Raw genomic sequence first — 20,253 nt, 5'->3', positions numbered from 1 at the left:
AGCAGCAGTGTCTCAAAACTAGCTCCAGTAACAATAGGATTTTGAAAAAAACAAAAACAACAATAGAGCAATAAAAGAATCATCATTCAGCAGCTATAGCTCGGCAAACTCAAAATGAACAAGGCAAATATATAGCCCCAAATATGCTTGTTATTCCCTTCCTCGAGAGGGAACAGCGTTTCTAGCATCAAATTGATTTTGTATCTATTCTAACAAAAAAACATCCGCAACGCTTAAGTTTTAGGGGGACTCCCCCTCTCCAAATCTCAAAATTAGAGAAATATAAAATTGACAAGATTGTTGTGTAAGAATACTCTCCAGCTTACTACGAAAGAGCACTAGAGAAACATCGGCAATCTGTGTTTATTGTTTCGTCTGGAGAAGTCTTCTCTTACTACTTCTAGGCTTGGCGAAGAATTAGTTTGTACTCGACCCTACACCTTTGCAACCTCAGAGGCAGCAGGTGCAGCAGGAGCAACTCCTCCAGTTGTTGGCCTGAAATCGCATCAGAAAAAATAAGCCAAACATATTTATTAAGTTCTCAAAGTAGATTGATACAGGAAAGGTAGACAGGTTTAGAATGTCCAACTAAGTGTTAGAAGAAGAGACTTACAGCCCAACAAAAACCTTGAAAGCATCATAGATTCCCCATTGAGCACCAGTAAGAGTTCCAATCATGACAATACGTAGAGGTAGCCCACGGGTAAAGAGACCCACTACTCCTATCTTCTTCACGGCCTGAGGAAATAGTTTTTTGTCAGAAACAAATGGCGGGTTTCACGTGACAGATTAATGACTTGAGGACATTTCAAAAAAATAAGAGGCGAAAAGAGAGATGGCGCAACAAACGATAGAAGCTTCGAAATGCTTACATCACCAACAGTTGCACCCTTGGCATTGTTGAGGAATGAGACAAGATTGTCAGCAGGATGGGATACAATAGCACAGAAGACACCGGCTATATATCCACCAGCAAAGCTAATACCAAGTTGCATAGATTTGCTGCACTCATTTTTAGGCTTTGGGACTGCATGCTTGTAGATCATCTCCACAATAGTCTCAAAGGACGCAAACTTCATCATTGTATCTGCAATTTACGATGTTTAATCCTTAATGTCCAACAACAAATAGCAACTCAAAAAAATCAAAATTAGAAGAACAATAGCACAAACAGATATGCACTAATAAAACAAATACGCAGTAGTGTGATAAAATAGGCATCATGTTTCAGGCTCTGCAACATCGCAGGATTATACTTTTATTTGTGTCGTGCAAGTAGAGAAAGAGAAAAAAAAAGATGAAAGACCGAATCAAGAAGGAAAGCTTTAGGTGAATTACTAGGACGACTCCACTTGAACCAAAAATGGGCCTCCCTCTAAAACCTACCAAGAGCAGAAAACATCATGACATGGACCTTCCCAGCCCTTAATCTGTATTGCTTTAAATCACAAGCTATAACAGCAAAAAGGTTCAAAAATTCTTACCCTCGAATCCTACTGTATTTCCGAAGAGCTATGTTGCTCGGACTCTCCGAAAATATCGATGGGTGAGTGTCGGATCCTCCAAAGATAGTGTATTTTTGGAGGATCTGAAACGGGTGCGGCAGCTGTTTTGGAGAATCCGCGCAACATAGCCGAAGAGTAAGAGCATCTAAACATATGAATAGAAGGGAATGTTGTCAAAGAATTGAGCAAGAATTTCCATCATTCGAATATCCAACTTAGAAACTAATGAATCCCAGACCTATGCTTGCCCCCCCCCCCCCCAAGGAAAAAAACATTCTCACTCTAGTTTACCCATTTTACTTAAATCGCCAACCTCCATCCAATCATACTCCAGTCCAAGCCCTATTATGTCCCCTTCCTCCCGAAGCTTCTGCTCTCCCTCTGATTGCCCCCTTCCACTAGTCCTGTCCTTCCCCTTTCATTCCCCAAGCTCCCCATAAAGTTCAATACCCAATTTTGTGGAATAGTATGTTAATGGCCAAGCATATTAAAACTTGCAATGTACTTAGATCATAGGCTTACGTGCAATATTTCGTCTTCCGAAGAAAGATGCAATAAGTTCTTAATATAAAGCAGAGTATTTCAACAAGTGACCCTATTTACTTGGCTCGAACAAGTGAAGGTGCTTGAGAGCTAACTTTCTAGCTTTCACCTAACCAAAAAAGGAAGTCATTACCAGAACAAGAAAGAGACGAGAAATTTCCATCAGCTATGACAATTTTTTTGATGAAGTCTATCAGCTATGACAATTAATTACTGCTGCATCCAGACATAAGCCCTTATCTAGCCATCTTCAACTTCCAGGCCTTCTGGGACCCATTGGATCCTAATTAGAGAAACTCTTGCAGTTCTATGTAAGGTGACTGTCCACATTTAATAAACATACATGGAGAAGGAAATCTCTCTATTTGTTTTATTTAACAGAGAAATGAAAATTTAATTTTCTCAAATAACTATTCCAACGATCTTTTTGGGGGGTAGCGAGGGGAGGTCCCGCATTTGGAGTTTCTATTGTTTTTTTAAGACAGGTCCAACTAACAGACCCTAAGTTTTACGAATTCTAGCAAACATCAAAATGCTTCTCACTCATTTGGGTAATCATATGGATATCAAAGCCCTAGTCGCATTATTAAAATATCCCAGGTAATAAGCAAGTTAGTAAATAACAACAAACAGTAGAAGACAGATGGTTCCACTTACATGGAATCTGACGTCCCCAAAGAGGAACCAAACCTTTGTACAGGCTGCAAAAATATAACAAAATATTAAAATATGTTCTATAAGGTACAGATTAAGGAACGTGCTAACAACAATGATAATAGCATACCCCATGGTTCCTTCAGATCTTACAAATTTTGGTAATCCATCTGACAATCCCCTAGCAAAACCAGGCTGTGTCTGAACACGAACTTTTACAGCTTCAAATGGGCAAAGAGCAATGTCTGCAATCACTTCCGCAGATGCAGAACCAGCAAGGTATATCAGAGTCTTGTACTTTGCAGCATTTTCTGCTCCAGCAAGGTCAGAGTAGTACTTCTTGAAGAATTCATAGAATCCGAACTTGCATGCACCCTGAGCACTGTAACCCAAAAGAGTAGGAACCCATCCCCTGAAGAAGCCCTTAGCACCTTGCTCCTTAAGCAGCACTCCAAATCCAGATGATATGCTCTTGTATTTTGCGGGGTCAATCTAGGAATTTATAAAATTTCAGTCAGTTTAGATGCTTCATTACTAATGCTCGGTAAGAAAATAAAAACAATTTAATTACTAAGGGAATATTTTCACACATGAAGACAATCATACCATAGTTAAGAAAAATAAAAGGGGAAGCTAGCAAATGAGAAACTATCCCATTGAGAAGGAAAGTCAGTACAGTAAAAGATCTAGGACCATTACGAGCACAATGTCCAAACGTGTAAAAATGAAGCTCTTTAATCACAAATCTAAATAAAAGTTATCCAAGTTTTCAAATGCCATTTCCTCAATCTACTTGAAAACCTTTAACTAATGCTGCAGAGAAGACTCTTAAGCAATAATACCACGCGGTGACTGAGTAGGATAGTTTAGCAAGGTTCAGGGTTAAAAAGCACTGAGACTAAGACTATAATAGCACGAGAGTCCAATACATTCTCGTGTTGACAAACTGCACAATCATAATCAGCAAAAGTGACATGTGAAGGATGAGATTGGAAACAACCAAGTCTGAATAGCACACTCCTACCCCTTTCCATATATCTAAAGATAATACAAATCAAAATTAAATGAAAAGGCAACCTTGCTTCCTCGCTTTGTGACATGTAGAGGAACATTTCACATTTAATATCATTCAAACTACTACACACATGATAGACTAAGATCCAAAATAATAATTTCCAATTAAATCTTAAACAAAATAATAACGCCTCCTCCTCTATACAGAGAAATCACCAATCAACACTTTTGCCAATAAAATCAGTCCTGCTAGTCACGTTACAAATTTAGATCTAGAACATGCGCAATGATATTCAAGCCAGAAGAGTATAGATCGGATCTACACACACACAAAAGTAGCATACAATAATGTTTAAAAGAGTTGAGAAGTCAACGATCGCGTCAGAAATGGACAGATCTGAAAAGCAAAGCGTAAATGAAATTGGATCGATACCTGCATGTTACATTTGACGAGATCAAGAGGAGTGACAGCCATGTGAGTGAGACCACAGCTGAGGATACCACCGAAGGTACAGGCAGCGTAGAATTGCGGTGAGTACATCTCGATCTTTCCAGGTTCGCTAGGTGCAGGAATCACGAAGCTCTTGTTGGTGGACGACGGATGTGCAGCGGGCAACACACTGGTGGTGTTCTCGGGAACAGCAAAGGTTTTGGGAGTGAAAGAAGAAAACGAAGATGGAGTGTAGAGGAAGCTTGGAAGAAGGGACTGACGGCGTGAGTTCTCCATGGCTAAATGAGTTTGTGACGGCGCAGAGAGAGATCGGAAGCGAGGAGAAATGGGCGAGGGCAAAGTATTGCAGAGGACTGAAAACCTTCTCCTCTCGCTCTCCCAATAGCTTTTGGACCTAATTCATATACAATAAAAATTTCCACCTTTTTATACTGACCAATCAGCCATGCTCTTTGCGTTATTTACACGGAGTGACCAATACAGTGTGTACAGGCCCTAGTGTCTCAATTTACTTTTATGCCCCCGCCATCATTTGTTTCTTTCCTAATCAGAATCATATGAGCCATTTATCATGCCATCATTTTAGTGTTAAAAGAAAGAAACAATTACAAGAAAATACACATGACTTCACACCATAATAAAAAATGGTCCATGTTTTTAAGTTTTACCTTACTAGCCCATATTATATATATTTTCAAAACACTGCCAAATTCAAAATTTGTGTTCTTACAATCATTGCTTCTAAAAGCTATGGATTTAAATATGTATTCTCACAACCATTGCTTTCACTCTCTCTTCTTCTCACATCTTCTACATATGCTTCAAGGGGCTGAGTATTTTCTGTTTCTCCCCATGTGACACCTGGTTGCAATGCAAGAAAATTGAAAAGTAGAAGTCCACCATTGAAGACCATTCAAAGCTTTGCTTTCGAAAATATGATTTTTTGAGTTTGTTAGTTATTTGGATTGGGTGTTGTTCCAGTTGATTGCAAATATCAAAAGGAGTTCAAGATTTAAATTTGAAGTAATTTGGAGTAGATTTGAGTTAAATTTCAGAAAAGACGCAAGGAAGAAGACGAAGTCAGTGTTTTGTATAATTTTGTATAATCTTGTATAATAGTGTATATGAGTGTATAAACACACCTTATACACTATTATACACTTTTATACACCTTTATACAAACGTCTGTAGACGAACTTCTTCCATGATTTTCAGTTGCAATTCTTGTTCAAAACCAGTCCAAATCTCCATTAAATGACTTCAAATTTTATATACAACCTCCTTATACTATTTTTAACAAGTCTAAATAACACCCACTCCAAATTTCTCACAAAATCAAATTCGGAATTTAAACCCACATATTTAAGCTTGTTAAAAATCTAATTTTCACCACCCAAATGGATTTGGTTTGTTGAACTAATATTTGAGTCACAGTTACTGATTCGAAAATTAACCTAAAAGGTTGAGGAATCTTTTTTAAAAATTAAATAGTAATTTTGAGAACCTATTAGAGTTGGATGTTGAATCTTAGCCTATTATTTTTGGGTTAGTTGGTTGTAAATTGAAATATGGGCTATAAAATTGAAAAGTAGGGAGCCCAGTTGTTCTAATGTGAAATTTTTCCTTAAAGAAAATGCTTATTATTTTACCAAATCAATTACACCCTTCACCAGTTCACCTACTTAAATTTGAATATTGTTTTAATGACCGAGAAACTTGTTCCGGGGAACCCTTAGGATCAATTGCGGATTTTAAAACTTGAGAATGATGGACTCATACTCTACTCTTCTCCAGTACTTAAATATTAGGCTTAATTCGTATGAAGCAGGGGTCAAACATGTGACTTAAATCACAAGCCCCTCAATCTTTGCCTCTTGAACAATCCTTGTGGCTACTAAAAATGAATATTTATTTCGTCTTTTACATGCAACCTGCCTAAATCTGTGCTAGTTTAAGTAACTTATGACTAACTAGATGAAACTTTTGTTTTTCACTCTCTATGAATAAATAGATGTAGAAATATCAAAAAAAATATAAAAAATACTTGCAATGAATAAATGAAGGTGTTATTCGAATAGAAAACAACAGACTTAAAAAGGAAAAGAAGATATATTTTATTAAGCTGAAAGAAACTGCTTAAATACACCAGAAATCCTAACTGAATAGCAGTAAAAAACTGAAACTGAAACTTCCTAATATGATGGAACTAATCCACCAACTTCTTCATGCCTAAAGACTAGGGAAATCACAACTGAAAAATCTTAAGACTAGGAAGTCTACAACTAATAATATCCAGAAAATATCTAAGTTATTCTCTGCAATTTAAAGGACACATCAGCAGCTTAGTCATCATGCCAACTCAGCGTCAAACTAACAGCTCATGAGGCATAATTCAACACTCCTCCTTGCATCAAGAGCTGTAAATCCCAAGTTTGGTTCTCAAGAACTCAAATCTGCTTGCTGGAAGAGCTTTTGTAAATATATCAGCCACTTGCTCTTCTGTTTTACAATACACCAGATTCACTTGACCATTCTTTTGCACTTCTCTCAAAAAATACAGCTTCACATTAAAATGTTTGGTCTTTCCATGAAATACTGGATTGTGTGAAATAGCAATAGCAGCTTGGTTGTCTACAAAAACTTCAGTGCTTTCTTCATTCTCCAGGCCTAGGTCACATAAGATTTTCTTTATCCACAAAGCTTGATTAGCAGCAGTTGTAGCAGCAACGTATTCTGCCTCTGCAGTTGACTGAGCGACAGTCTCTTGCTTCTTCGAACACCAAGAAAAACAGCCTGAGCCAAAACTAAAACAGTACCCTGAGGTACTTTTCATATCTTCAATAGAACCAGCCCAATCACTGTCAGAATATCCTTGAAGTTTGAAATTCTTGCACTTGCTGAATCTGACTCCATAATCTATTGTACCTTTGACATACCTGAGCACTCTTTTTGCAGCTTTCGCATGAATTTCACTTGGAGAATTCAAAAATCTGGATAGTACATTTACAGCATACAATATGTCTGGTCTTGTTGCTGTAAGATACATCAGACATCCTATCAAGCTTCTGTAGTTTCCTTCTAGTACGCGTTCAGCACCATCCTCCTTCATCAACTTCTCCTTTTGATTCATAGGCGTGCTCATACTTTTGCAGTCTTCCATTCTAAATTTCTTTAGAATTTCCTTCGCATACTTTCTCTGACAAATGAATATCTGATCTTGGCTTTGTTTAATCTCCATTCCAAGAAAGAAAGCCATCTCTCCAAGATCTGTCATTTCAAAAACTTTCATCATCTCTCTTTTAAACCCTTCAACAAGCTCAACATTACTTCCTGTTACCAAAAGATCATCAACATATAGAGAAATAATCACAATGTCAGAGTTAGTATGTTTTATGTAAAGAGTTGATTCACTTAGGCTTTTCTGAAAACCTAAGGCAGAAAGATGATCATCAATTCTACTGTACCAAGCCCTTGGAGCTTGCTTTAATCCGTAGAGGGCCTTTTTCAGCAAGTAAACTTTATCTTCCTGACCTTCCACAACAAATCCTTCTGGTTGCTCAACATAGATTTCTTCTTGCAAGAAACCATTCAAGAAAGCTGATTTGACATCCATTTGGTAGATTCTCCAACCCTTTTGTGCTGCAATTGCCAAAAGGAGTCTGATTGTGTCGAGTCTTGCCACGGGTGCAAATGTCTCTGAAAAATCTACACCAAAAACCTGAGCGTAGCCCTTCACCACAAGCCTAGCTTTGTGTTTATTCACGGAGCCATCTGCATTTAGCTTAGTTCTGTAAACCCATTTAACTCCAATGATCTTTCTGTTTTGAGGTCTGTTAACCAGCTCCCAAGTGTCATTTTTCTCGATCATGGTCAGCTCCTCCTTCATTGCATCTATCCATTTCTTGTCTCTTTCAGCTTCGGCATATTCGGCAGGTTCAAAGACTGCGACATTGCATCTCTGATAAACGTCTGAAAGTGATCTGGTTCCTCTAACTGGAAAATCATTAATCCGCTCCTCAAAATTATGCAACTCAGCTTCCATATCCTGCATGTCTCCTTCCCAATTCCATTGCTTTTGTTCAACAAATTCTACATCTCTGCTTATCACAGTTGAAAAATTCTGAAAGCTTTTGACACCAAACTATAGCCAATAAAAATTCCTGGTTCAGCTTTCTTATCAAGCTTATCCCTTTTCACCTGAGGTATGTAAGAAAAACATAAGCAACCAAAAATTTTTAAGTTCTTTAGGGAAGGTTTATACCCATGCCAAGCTTCAAAAGGTGTTTGACCATTCACTACTTTTGTAGGCAGCCTATTCAACAGAAAAACAGCAGTATTGGCTGCCTCTGCCCAAAAACTTTTTGGAAGCCCTTTCTCGTGCAGCATACATCGTGCCATCTCCATAATAGTCCTATTCTTCCTTTCGCTTACTCCGTTTTGCTGCGGAGTATACGGAGCAGTAAGTTGATGCTCTATTCCAGCATCTTCAAGAAACCTTTTGAATTGATCTGAAGTGTACTCGGTCCCATTATCGGACCTGAGCACCTGTATTTTGCAGCCACTTTGATTTTCTACCAAGGCTTTGAAAGTTGAGAAAAGTGCAGCAACTCCTGTTTTGAACTTTAAAAAGTATATCCAACACATCCTTGTTAGATCATCAATAAAAATGATATAATACCTGCTTCCATTCAAAGATGGAGTTCTTAGAGGGCCTCCAATATCTGTATGAACTAGCTGCAGTTTTTAAGTTGCTCTCCAAGTTGATTTTGTAGAAAGACAATCTTGTTTGTCTTTCCTAAATTAGACATGCCTCGCAACTTGGAAGTTCTTCTTCAAGTGGAGGTAAACCTTTGACCAGCTCTTTTTTGTTGCATATACAAAAGAGCCCTGTGGTGAAAATGGCCCAACCTTTTGTGCCAAATACACGTGTTGGATACCAGACTTTGAAAAGTAGCTTGTTCCTCATCCATTGGATCCAATGTGAAGCTTTTTCCCTTCATCTTTACTCTGAATACAATCTTGATCTTTGACGTCTTTAATAAGACACTTTTGATTTTCAAAGATCACCTTAAAACCCTTTTGCAATAGCTGTCCAACACTTAATAAATTTTGATCAATTTCAGGCACATAAAGAACATCAGAGATAGTTTTAGTACCTGAGTAGGTTTCAAAAGCCACTGTTCCTTTTCCTTTTACAGCAATATAGTCACCATTGCCTATCTTGACTTTTGATGTTGCAGATCTATCAAGCTCCCTGAAGAGTGTTTCATCATTTGTCATGTGGTTAGTGCAACCACTATCGATCAACCAACTGTCGCTGGAACTGCTGCCCATAAAACAAGTTGCGACAAATAACTGCTCTTCTTCTTGCTGATTTGCAACCTGAGCTTCAGTTTCTTGCTGATTATCTTTAGACTTGCAAATTATTTCAGCATGCCCCAACTTGTTGCACTTTCTGCATCTCATATCCGGCTTTCTCCAGCATTTGAAGTGAGGGTGATTCTTCCTTCTACAATGCTGACATGAAGGGAACTTATCTCCTTTGTTGCTGCTAGAGTTGTTGCCTCCACCATTATTAGCAGCAACTTGATTGTTTCCAGCATGGTTCTTCTTTCCTTTTCCTTTCTTGTATCTGCTTCCGGCATTACTTTGCAACTTCGCCTGTAATGCACCTTCTACTGTCCCTTCTTCTCTCATTAACCTTCTCTGCTCTTGTGCTTGCAATGCGTTTAGTCTGCCAAGGTTATCTGTGACAGATCCTTAGTATTTTCTAAGGAAGCAATAGTGGGTTCAAACTTCTCAGACAATGTTACAAGAATCTTTTCAACAACTCTGCTATCAGGAAGATTCTTACCCAACATTCTTACCTTATTCACAATGCTAAGAAGTCTATCCGAGTATTCTTTGACAGTTTCGGATTCCTTCATTCTTTGCATCTCAAATTCTCTGATGAGATTCATCACTTTCATGCCTTTGATTCTCTCATCTCCTTAGTATTCTTCTTTAAGAAAATCCCAAATTGCTTTTGCTGATTCCAGCGCCATGACTCGGGAAAAAATGGTTGGTGAGATTGCAGCATATAAGCAAGATTTTGCCTTGAACTTCCTTGTCCTTTTTTCCTTGTGAAGTTTGATCTGAGCCATTGTTGGATTGCCAGGTAAAGCAGGAATGTCGTAATCCTCCTCTACTGCATCCCAGAGATCACATGCCTCTATGTGAGTTTTCATCTTGATTGCCCATACCTGGTAATTCTCTCCATGAAACACTGGCGGCGGAATTGCAAAAGAACTAGTAGAGTTTTCAGATTCCATGTGTTATGATGGCTTTTCAGGGAAGTAGGTTGGCTTTTTGTTTCTCACTCAGTCAACACTCACAAGTCACTCACAGGTCCTTTAAGAAAAAAGAGCTCTGATACCAATTTGAAGGCGTTATTCAAATAGAAAACAACAGACTTAAAAAGGAAAAGAAGATATATTTTATTAAGCTGAAAGAAGCTGCTTAAATACACCAGAAATCCTAACTGAATAGCAGTAAAAAACTGAAACTGAAACTTCCTAATATGATGGAACTAATCCACCAACTTCTTCATGCCTAAAGACTAGGGAAATCACAACTGAAAAATCTTAAGACTAGGAAGTCTACAACTAATAATATCCAGATAATATCTAAGTTATTCTCTGCAATTTAAAGGACACATCAGCACCTTAGTCATCATTCCAACTCAGCGTCAAACTAACAACTCATGAGGCATAATTCAACAATAAACAATGATTTCAAGTTGAACTCCTTCTCAACTTCCAATTATCATTTTTGTGAGTCTTAGCACAGCTAGTCTACTCTTTTCTTCTCTCATTTCCTTCATCTCCCGAGCCATAATCAAACTTACTTCATTTTGCTAAGCTAGGAAACTTAGTTGCATTTGTGCGGTGTATGTATTGTGATATTTGTGGTAAAAAAAGGTAAAATTCAGAAGGCTAGGCCAAGATTGTATTCTTCTAAGTGAAAGAGGTCGGCTCAATAATTGAGGGCTCATGTGGAGGCAGCAATAACAACAAAATCACTATCTACATGGTAACGAGATGGATTAGTTAACTTATGCATATATGTTTTCATCTCTCTTTTGCTTGAATACTATTGAAGTGTGTCGACGAAATAATCTTTTCCAAGGCTCACTCAGCGCAAATGTTGTTGATGTGCATTGGCATGCTCATGAAGCAGGTCTCAACTGGATTTTTTGACCCCCAAAAGTCAAAAAGAGAAGGTAGAACAACAGTTGAGCAAAGAACAATGCAATGGGCATGATGGTAAATTCAAATTGAGGACCTCAGCGGAATATTCCCTAGACGTGTTGCATCGGGAGAATCAATGAAATTGGAGCACTCACCCACCAAATGCATTTACGCGGCCCACTTCAAGCTAGCGTTTGACTATAGATCCCAAATTTATTTTGAAAAATTTAATTTGGGTGAAGTTTGGTTTGAAGATGAAAATGTGTTTGGACATACGTTTTCAAAACATATTTTCCAACTTTATTTTGGAAAAACATGTATATAATTCCAAGTTTTGGGTTTTGGCCCAAAATCAGCTCAATAGCTGATTTTGGGATTTGGGATTTGGCCAAAATATGGGCAAAATTTATGGCCAAACATAAGTTTTGAAAATAAATCCCAAATTTATTTTGGCAAAATTCATGGCCAAACGGGGCCCAAGTGTACCACTTGGAATTTGTTTGCTCCGATACAAGAGAGCGGCCCCGAAGCAAGATATGGTGGGTGCCAGCAACTTGAATACTTTTTTTTTTTTGAAGATCAATTCAGATTAGACAAAAGGCAAGAGAGAATGTTATAGGCAAATTATAGAAGAGATATAACAGGGGCATCTTAGACATTTGTATAGCTAAAACTAGGGGCACTTTAGTCATTTCGATCAAGTCGTTAGAAAGCTGGTAAGGTAGTTAGGAAGTTAGTTACAATTAGAGGGGTTAAATACTGTGTAACAGAATTGAGAAGAGGCATCGCATTTTGTAAGAATCATTCTTTATCAATAATTCCAATCCCTATATTCTCTCAACTCTAATTCTCAAGCTTTAGTGCTCAGGAATTGTTCTTCACCTTCAATTCCTTAGGACTGCACTATTAGAGTTCTTCATTGAGCTCATTCCAGAGAAAGAAAATAGAGGGGGGAGGGGGAGAACGTTGTAATACAACATGGAAGTTGGAACTACTACAGTGCTACTTTTTCATTTTTTTCTTCTTCTTTATCTCTCTTGAATAGAAACAAACAGGCATCAACATGTTATTATTTTCTTTTTATCGTTTTAGTATAACATTAAGTTTCCCTTTGAAAATATTCTTATAGTACTATTATTTTTCCATATTTGGTATTATTAATGTTTCCATTAATAAGAATGTTTGCACCAAATAGTGAAATGATTGTCATTTATGGAATAAGTCATTTTCATATCAATAACAATACATACCTCTTATAGCCTGTTTGGCCAAGCTTCTAAAATCAGCTTATTTTGAGAAGTGCTTTTCTCAAAAGTACTTTTAAAAAAATGCTTTTGGTGAAAAACAGTTTGTGTTTGGCTAATTAATTTGAAAAACACTTTTGAGTAGTAATTAGTGCTTTTGGAGAGAAGCTACTTTTCTGCTTCTCAAAAACTGCTTCTGCTTCTCCTCAAAAGCGCTTTTTTTCCTTTCAAAAGCTTGGCCAAACACCTCATTTTTTGGCCAAAAAAAGCACTTTTGGCCCAAAAAAAAAGCTTGGCCGAACACGCTATTAGTATTTCATATCATTTGCTTTAAACAACACGTAAACTACAAGCTTCAGCACTCAAAACAACCACCAAAATCATATCCACCTTCAATATTTACTGTTTTCTTACATACCTTAATATCCACCGGTGTAACATTGTAAAAAGTATTTTCAAGGTGAAAAACAGTTTTGCTAAATGCTAATGCTGGCAGAATTCCAAAATTGATGTAAACAAAAATAGCCACAAAACTCTGGACAACCCAAATGACATGTTCGTTTCAAACAAACAAGGTTCAGCTTTCTCCATAGTGGATACAAGAGGTTGAATAGTGAAGAATCGAGCAGGCGATGAATTCACAGGAAAAAAAAATTGCCTTTACTTTCTGTCCAACTTCTGTTTATTGATCCGCTTTCTCTCTTTTGGTCTTGTACATACCACACAACAGGGGAATATCAATCGGATATTAGTATCCTGCATAAGACCAGCATAAAAATAGCCGAGCTATGACGAATTCTGTTGAATAATGAAGAATAGAGCAAGATGGATATGGAGGATTCATATAGCCGACTACCTAGTGTGAGATTGACGCACCATTGAAGAAGATCAATTCTGCTGCGAATCTCTATCACTTTAAGCACCACTGCAGATCATATGACAACTCCCGGAAGTCTCGGCAGACATGAAATTTTGTTCCATGCTTGAATCACCAATAGTCCCCACAGGAGCACAAGCCGTCCTTAAAATGGTGAAATCTCTTTGCATCTCTGACTACAATTTCCCTATTAACAATCTTGGCAATTAGCTTAATTGTTGTATGACAGTCTCCACATATCCTAAGATTCTTAATCACCTGAATTGTACTACCAGGGACGGAATTCATAACCCCAAAAGCAACAGCGAGCTTCTCACTATGAACTCGTAATGTCAGTCCTTTCTCTTCCTCCTCAACATCATGAAGATCAGATGTCATGTTGGGTACATAGCCAGCTATCTGCAGCTTTACAGATAATTCCTCCAAATATGCATAAATCTTCTCATGTTGTGGGTGTTCTCTATCACCAACAAGAAATATGTGCACTCTGCCTTTGAGTTCAAGCAGGCTGAACCCAGGAGGTTTACTTAATCCACGATTTTTCATAAGTATCCTCATCTTATCTACATCTTCCCACCTCCCAGCATCAGCATATATGTTTGAGAGCAAAACATAATACCCACAGTTTGTTGAGTCTAATTCAAACAAGTTCCTAGCAGCAATCTCCCCAAGCTCAACATTCTTGTGCATCCTGCATGCAGCTAGAAGAGAACCCCAAACAACAAAGTCAGGTGTCACCTTCATTTCTTCTATCAAATTATATGCCTTGGCAAGGAAACCAGCACGTCCAAGAAGATCAACCATGCAAGCATAATGCTCCACTCCTGGTTGTATGCAATATCTAGGCTCCATCGCCTTAAACCAATACCACCCTTCATCCAGCAACCCAGCATGGCTACAAGCTGCTAGGACAGAGACAAAGGTAATATAATTTGGTTTTACCCCAGCTAAGTTCATCTCGTAAAATACTTGAAGGGCTTCCCTGGCTCTACCGTGCATACCATAACCTGCAATCAAGGCAGACCATGATTTCACATTCTTTTCCTTCATCCGATTGAATGCATTCCTCGCCATCCTTAATCTTCCACATTTGCAGTACATGTCAATCATGGACGTAGCCACAAATACATTATCCTCTAGGTTCATTTTTATAACCTAAAGAGATCAAAGTCGAATAGACAACTAAGAACATCAATACAGTTAAAAAATAAGGAGTCAGAAAGAATGCAGCAGTTATAAAGGTGGTTAGTCTTGAAGTACCTGATCATGTATGCACTTGCCAGCCTGAAGAGCTCCTGAATGTGCACAAGCCAACAGCACGGCTGATAAGGTGACAGCATTGTAGTCAACCTCTCTATCCCACGCCAGGGAACGAAAAATTTCCAGTGCCTGAGATGAAAGTCCGTGCTGGGCATAAACTGCGATCATAGAATTCCATGAAATGATGTCCTTCTCAGGCATCACATCAAACATCTTCCTGGACAAATCAACCTCACCACACTTAGCATAGGCATCAATTAACGTATTCCCAACTCCCAGGTCCTCATCGAATCCCCTTTTCGTGACAAAACCATGGAGCCCTTGGGTAAGGGTCTTCCTTGAAATACGAGAACAAGCGGATAGCACGGAAACCATGGAAACCGAGTCAAGAGAAACTAGTTCCTCTGCTTGGCCTGCCAAGAGCTCTTTAAAAAGCGAGAGCGCCTCATGGGGTTGGTCATTTTGGACGTAGCCAGTTATCATGGAGGTCCAAGAAACAACATTCTTTTGAGGAATTTGATCAAACAGCTTTCGTGCATCAGCAAGTTGATCACACTTGGAGTACATATCAATGAGGGCGGAGGATACAAAAAGGTCGGTTTCATAACCAAAGATGAGAGCTTGTTGGTGGGTCTGCTTGCCGGAAGTGAGATCGGAAAGGGAGGAACAGGATTTGATGGCACATGGGAAGGTGGAACGGTTTGGCTTGAGAGAGAGCTTTCGCATGGAAGAGAAAGCTCGAAGGGCTTCGACGGAGTCACCGCTCCGAGCCAAGTCGGCAATGATAGAGTTCCACGAGAACACATCAGATTTGTCTAAGTATCTGTTGAAGAACTTGGCCAGGTTAGGATTTGTGGAATATTGGCGTCGACACAAATAGGAGACTGTAGAGAGTGGAGCCAAATTAGTGTTCTTCATTCATTCATTCATCCAGTGGAAAGGGTGGCACTTGTAGCTCTGAACTGTTTAATTTGTATAACCAGTTCAAACGACTAGTAATGTGGTTTGCAATTTTTGTTAGACAGTAGTACTTTATAGCAGGTGGAGCCAGAATTAGAATTACGAATTTAAGTGCTGATAACTAAGTTCTAAACTCAATATTTATACATCTTTAATGAATTTTCTAACACAAATATAATGTTTGAGCAAAAGTTACTGATTGGCCGAACCTGTATTCGGACTTCTAACTACGCCCCTGCTTAGTAGTAGTGCCTAACCACTAATTGGGATTTGGGGGGTTAAAATATTCCAAGCATAAACCTTTATAAGTAAAAGATCGCCTAGTATTACTAGTAAGTAAAAATCATTAATAGGCAAAGGAAGCTACTACAGAACAAAGTCAGCCTGATTTTTTCAACAGCTTATTATAAAGCCACACCAGAAATGCCCTACAATATCAATAATTTAAAATGCTACAAACTGAAACAATAATCCACAACCGTGGTTCCAACTCCAATTCAGTTTCAGGATGCAGTTGGAGAAGTGGAAATTAATTTTGCAAAAGAAATTGATAATCATCAAAAGTATCATCCAGTGATCTGACTCTGGTTGTAGAATACACATCCTGTGAATGCTTTGAAGAATTCCCTAATTAAGCCAAAATCCTTAAATTTTCTCAGTGATCTCAGCTGCCAAATGGAATAATTTACTACAGAAGCCTAAGATGTGCAGTATCGTTCATTCTCTTGATCTGCCATCCCAATTTCCAGGAATGCTGTAGCACTGTAACAGAAGAATCATCTATGCATATCTTACTTGACATCATTGCACTGCAGCCAAGGAGGGCAGTAAGAAGACACTTGATTGGGATTGAATGAGTAAAAATACCAATGCATTGAGAAACATTAGTAGTGATTTGCACATTCAAATCACGGATGGAATTAGGATTAATGGGTTCTCGAGGTGACATCTCATCATCAGCCTCATGATCCCCAGTAGTTGTCACGATCTGAAGCCTACTCTTTCCAGACTTCTTCCTCGAAAGTCCTTGTCGGTTCCTGTGGTGCAAATCCCAATGAGACGATGAGAATGAAGGCGGCCCATCTCGGTCATGAACTGAATTGACAAGTGCATGAGAACCACGGTTTGAGAAAGCCTGGCTCTCACTCTGATCTGGCGGGGAGAAATCAGATCTGAATTTTTCAGGCAATGCCATAACAGTTCCATTTAGGAATTGTACCATCCGAAATTCTACCTGCCTCAGTGACTCTCCAGATGGTGCTGAAAAATCAGGCTGGAACCTTTCCATTAGACCAATTGTTTCAGGTGTAAATATATCCGAGCGGTGGCATCCCTCCCAATGCCCCTGACTCATTTCTAGTAGTGCATCAGAGGATTGTATACGTTCCTCTGAAAAGTTCAATTCCTGCACAGTTAACAGATGAATCAATACATTACCAAAATTAGAAGGCCTTAACACAGCATACTAATAATATGTTACACTAAATCGGTTATTAAAAAAAACACGTTACACTTAATCCCTGGGACTTGGCCAATTCAGGTGTTTTACTTACAGTCGAAATTTGCATCATCATCCCCATAGAAAACTTCATACTATGCATCACTAAGAATGGAAAAGATTCAACTTTTAAATCAATTTTGTAACACATAACTAGATACAAGAGAGAGTAAGCTTTTCTAGCAGAACTTAAGAACTGAAGAAGCTCGACGTTGGGCTTCTTTGCAGCTTGCATAATTCTGAGATGTGATGCTAAACTGTGGCTCAGCTGCTCTGAATGAACAGCAACATAATCTTTGGATTTGCTAGTGGTCAAGGCAGTAAGAATGCTTTTGACACGCAAAGTCTGCTGAGAAGCCATTTATGCCTTACACGACTACAGAATATGCAATTCTTCTTTGCGGTACTAATTTAGCTGTCCCTTTCGTTGATACACTATGCACAAGTATGATATTGTGTGGAAATGTAATATAGGGTGATAATATAGTGTACTCTACCTATCTTAGATAAATACAATTAGTTTCCCTTTAATTTGTTTTCCTCCGGTATGAATCTTGCTAGTAATTTCTACTAGAGGAATTCGACTAACTTTTATCCCCCAAAGTAACTGTTATCCCTAGATCATCTGAAACCAAAAGTTACCTTTTAATATGTTGTTTGTGCTCACCTTTGTTCAAACTACTAGTAGTATGAAATTCCAACTACAAACTTGCCAAATCCAAACTACTTAGACAGTCACAGCCATATAAATCCTGAAACTAAAGCAGCTAACAAATTCAAATGGTTTCTTTTAGAGCTGCATCACTATGCCTCCTGACAATTACTGGAGCACTATAAGAGGAAAACCTTACAAGTAACGAAAGGAAACATGCATCTGCCTAGAACTGATGAAGAAAAATCATGTTCTCCTGCAGCTGATAATTGTATAACATATAGGACTTTACATTAATTGGTTGGTGAAGTGTTCCATTTTTTTTTCTGGCCCATAAAAATAGAAATCTGGAAGCAAAGGGATTTGATTTTTGACATTTCCAATCAAATTCCAAAAGATCAGAGCTTAGTAGTTAGATAATCCTACAACAATAGCAATCATAACCGGAGAAACTGACATTGACATAAAAGCAATCACAGGGACGAGAAAAGAATGAAAGATACCTGGCAAACAGAGAGGGCAGTAGCTCGAGCCCGATCCAAGGGAGATGTATACATAGAATTGAAACGAATCCCTTGAGACTTGAGGAAAACAGCCAAAGCTCTGGCTTGGCGCTTGCCATTAGGGGTAAGTGCAGCCTCGGGACATCGGCCGGCAATCAAATCAGGCCTTAAATTCATATGACACTCGCCATTACTAATCAAATAGACTTCGGTGAGGGTCCTATCGTCATCCACAGAATCAGAGGAGAAGGTGCGGTGGAAATGAGGGGGAGGCGGAAGTGGGGGCGGGGGAGCCAGGACATTATAAGGGTCCCACACCTTAATGGAAGGGCCCAAACGAGGGGTGCCGAAAGAGGAGAGCTGAGGGGAGAGAGGGGATGCGGAGGCGTGGCAAGGTAACATCTCGGGCTCTTGTTCCAGAACCTTCTTGAGCAGAGTAGTATCGTCGTCACCACCTAATAATTGACGTCTCTCATCTGGGGTATCATTCTCCTCGTGCTCTCCATCTTCTTCTTCTTCTTCATCTTCTTGCTCTTCATCTTCCTCAGAGGGTACGGCTACCGACTGAGACGACCCCATTGATGATTACAATACTATCTGGATCTTTCCGATCTAGCTAGCAGGTATGCGGATCGTACTTGTATTTGAGCTTAGCTCACAGACAAATAGAGAAGAGTTTTAGGAAAGAAACATAGGATTCAGCACACCGGACCTGTTTTCTTCTCCTCGGCCGCTTTGGGTGTAAAAAGATGGAAGCTTTTTGTTTCGTATTCTTCAATTTGGAATTGGCAGAAGGAGCCAGAAATAGGTAGATTTTCTGTAGACTTGTCTTATTGTTTAGTAAAGAGAGGGATAACTCTATAACTTGATCTTAAATCCAGAAATGAGACGAAGATGGGGTAAGGGGATCTGAGGAAGATGCAGAAAATAGATAGAAGCAGTTTTACATTTTCTTACAAAATGTTAGTGGCATGGTAAAAATAGGAGGATGCGCAAACTTCGGCTAACAGATGCAATTGCTAATTAAGACCACTTACCATTATTACACTACTTGCTACTATTACAGTATTACTATGCCTTTATTTAGCCAGATCGAGTCAGGCCTTTCACTATGCCAATGATATCAAATTCTTTCCTCTTATTATGGGCACTAGTTTTTACCTCTGTCACAAACGTTTTCTAGCGGTGTATTTCTTTTCGCAAATGATCAATTTTACTCCTCTGTATATAGGTCCAAATTTGGTAACCACGGTAACGGATAAGCAGGACATAGGACGGGGTCAACCACGATACAGCGACTGACGGTTGTCCAAATAAAGGCCGACAACTAGAAGCGGGCAGCTGAGATAGAGTAGCACTTAAACTCAGAAATAGACTGGAAGAATATTCCTTTGGATATTCTATATGTTGTACTTTTTAGGGGTTCTTGGGGAATGTCCCTTATAAATAGGAAGAGAGATGGAACCAAGGGGGGACCTGCCTTTTGGAGAACCAAGAAACACATTGTAAAGTTGGGAGAAGAATATACGAAAGAGCTGTCTTATTCACTTTATTCAAGCACATGTTATTCAACTTTCATCTATAAATCTCAAAGATTCCACATTCATATCAACTGCATACCTTTTCACGTCATCAGAGAGAAGAGCACCCAATCACACAATCATTGGGTGACAGTTCCTTTACACTATAACCATTGTCGTTTCTTGCATTTATTGCACATTTATGATATTGCATATTTTGTCAATCTTAGTATATTGAACTCACTAATTAATGCTCTTAAACTTTCTCACTATACAAGAGTTTCGTTCTATTTGATTTAGGATTTATTAAGCTCAACTGAGATTCACCCCATTATCCTGTTAC

General features: G+C 38.7%; 4 protein-coding genes across 5 annotated transcripts; all 4 read right to left on the bottom strand.

Annotated features, from left to right (window-relative positions):
* Positions 1-65: 65 nt before the first annotated feature.
* LOC109210503 (mitochondrial phosphate carrier protein 3, mitochondrial-like) lies at positions 66-4,595 on the bottom strand. Its single transcript, XM_019373924.1, has 6 exons — positions 4,150-4,595; positions 2,833-3,194; positions 2,706-2,749; positions 873-1,087; positions 614-738; positions 66-495 (listed from the first exon to the last, which is right to left on the bottom strand). The coding sequence occupies exons 1-6, from the start codon at positions 4,441-4,443 to the stop codon at positions 435-437; spliced, it is 1,101 nt and encodes a 366-aa protein (XP_019229469.1). The 5' UTR covers positions 4,444-4,595; the 3' UTR covers positions 66-434.
* Positions 4,596-9,129: 4,534 nt separating this feature from the next.
* LOC109210495 lies at positions 9,130-10,127 on the bottom strand. Its single transcript, XM_019373918.1, has 2 exons — positions 9,964-10,127; positions 9,130-9,901 (listed from the first exon to the last, which is right to left on the bottom strand). Exons 1-2 carry the CDS (start codon positions 10,125-10,127, stop codon positions 9,130-9,132), a joined length of 936 nt encoding a protein of 311 aa, XP_019229463.1.
* Positions 10,128-13,010: 2,883 nt separating this feature from the next.
* Positions 13,011-15,982, bottom strand: LOC109210498 (pentatricopeptide repeat-containing protein At3g26782, mitochondrial). 2 transcript variants are annotated; one of them, XR_002065565.1, is made up of 3 exons: positions 14,778-15,982; positions 13,497-14,672; positions 13,011-13,396 (listed from the first exon to the last, which is right to left on the bottom strand). XR_002065565.1 is itself a non-coding variant. In XM_019373921.1 (2 exons), the coding sequence occupies exons 1-2, from the start codon at positions 15,693-15,695 to the stop codon at positions 13,629-13,631; spliced, it is 1,962 nt and encodes a 653-aa protein (XP_019229466.1). In that variant the 5' UTR covers positions 15,696-15,982; the 3' UTR covers positions 13,011-13,628. The 2 variants fall into 2 exon arrangements, 1 of the variants encoding a protein (XP_019229466.1); XM_019373921.1 differs by having other exon boundaries at positions 13,011-14,672.
* A 122-nt stretch (positions 15,983-16,104) lies between these two features.
* LOC109210499 lies at positions 16,105-19,466 on the bottom strand. Its single transcript, XM_019373922.1, has 2 exons — positions 18,391-19,466; positions 16,105-17,142 (listed from the first exon to the last, which is right to left on the bottom strand). Exons 1-2 carry the CDS (start codon positions 18,967-18,969, stop codon positions 16,426-16,428), a joined length of 1,296 nt encoding a protein of 431 aa, XP_019229467.1. The 5' UTR covers positions 18,970-19,466; the 3' UTR covers positions 16,105-16,425.
* Between the last annotated feature and the right edge of the window lie 787 nt (positions 19,467-20,253).

This window comes from Nicotiana attenuata, unplaced genomic scaffold, assembly GCF_001879085.1.
Source record: "Nicotiana attenuata strain UT unplaced genomic scaffold, NIATTr2, whole genome shotgun sequence".
Lineage (NCBI taxonomy): Eukaryota > Viridiplantae > Streptophyta > Magnoliopsida > Solanales > Solanaceae > Nicotiana > Nicotiana attenuata.
Note: the sequence above shows the minus strand (reverse complement) of the source record. Positions and strands in the feature narration are given on the sequence as shown.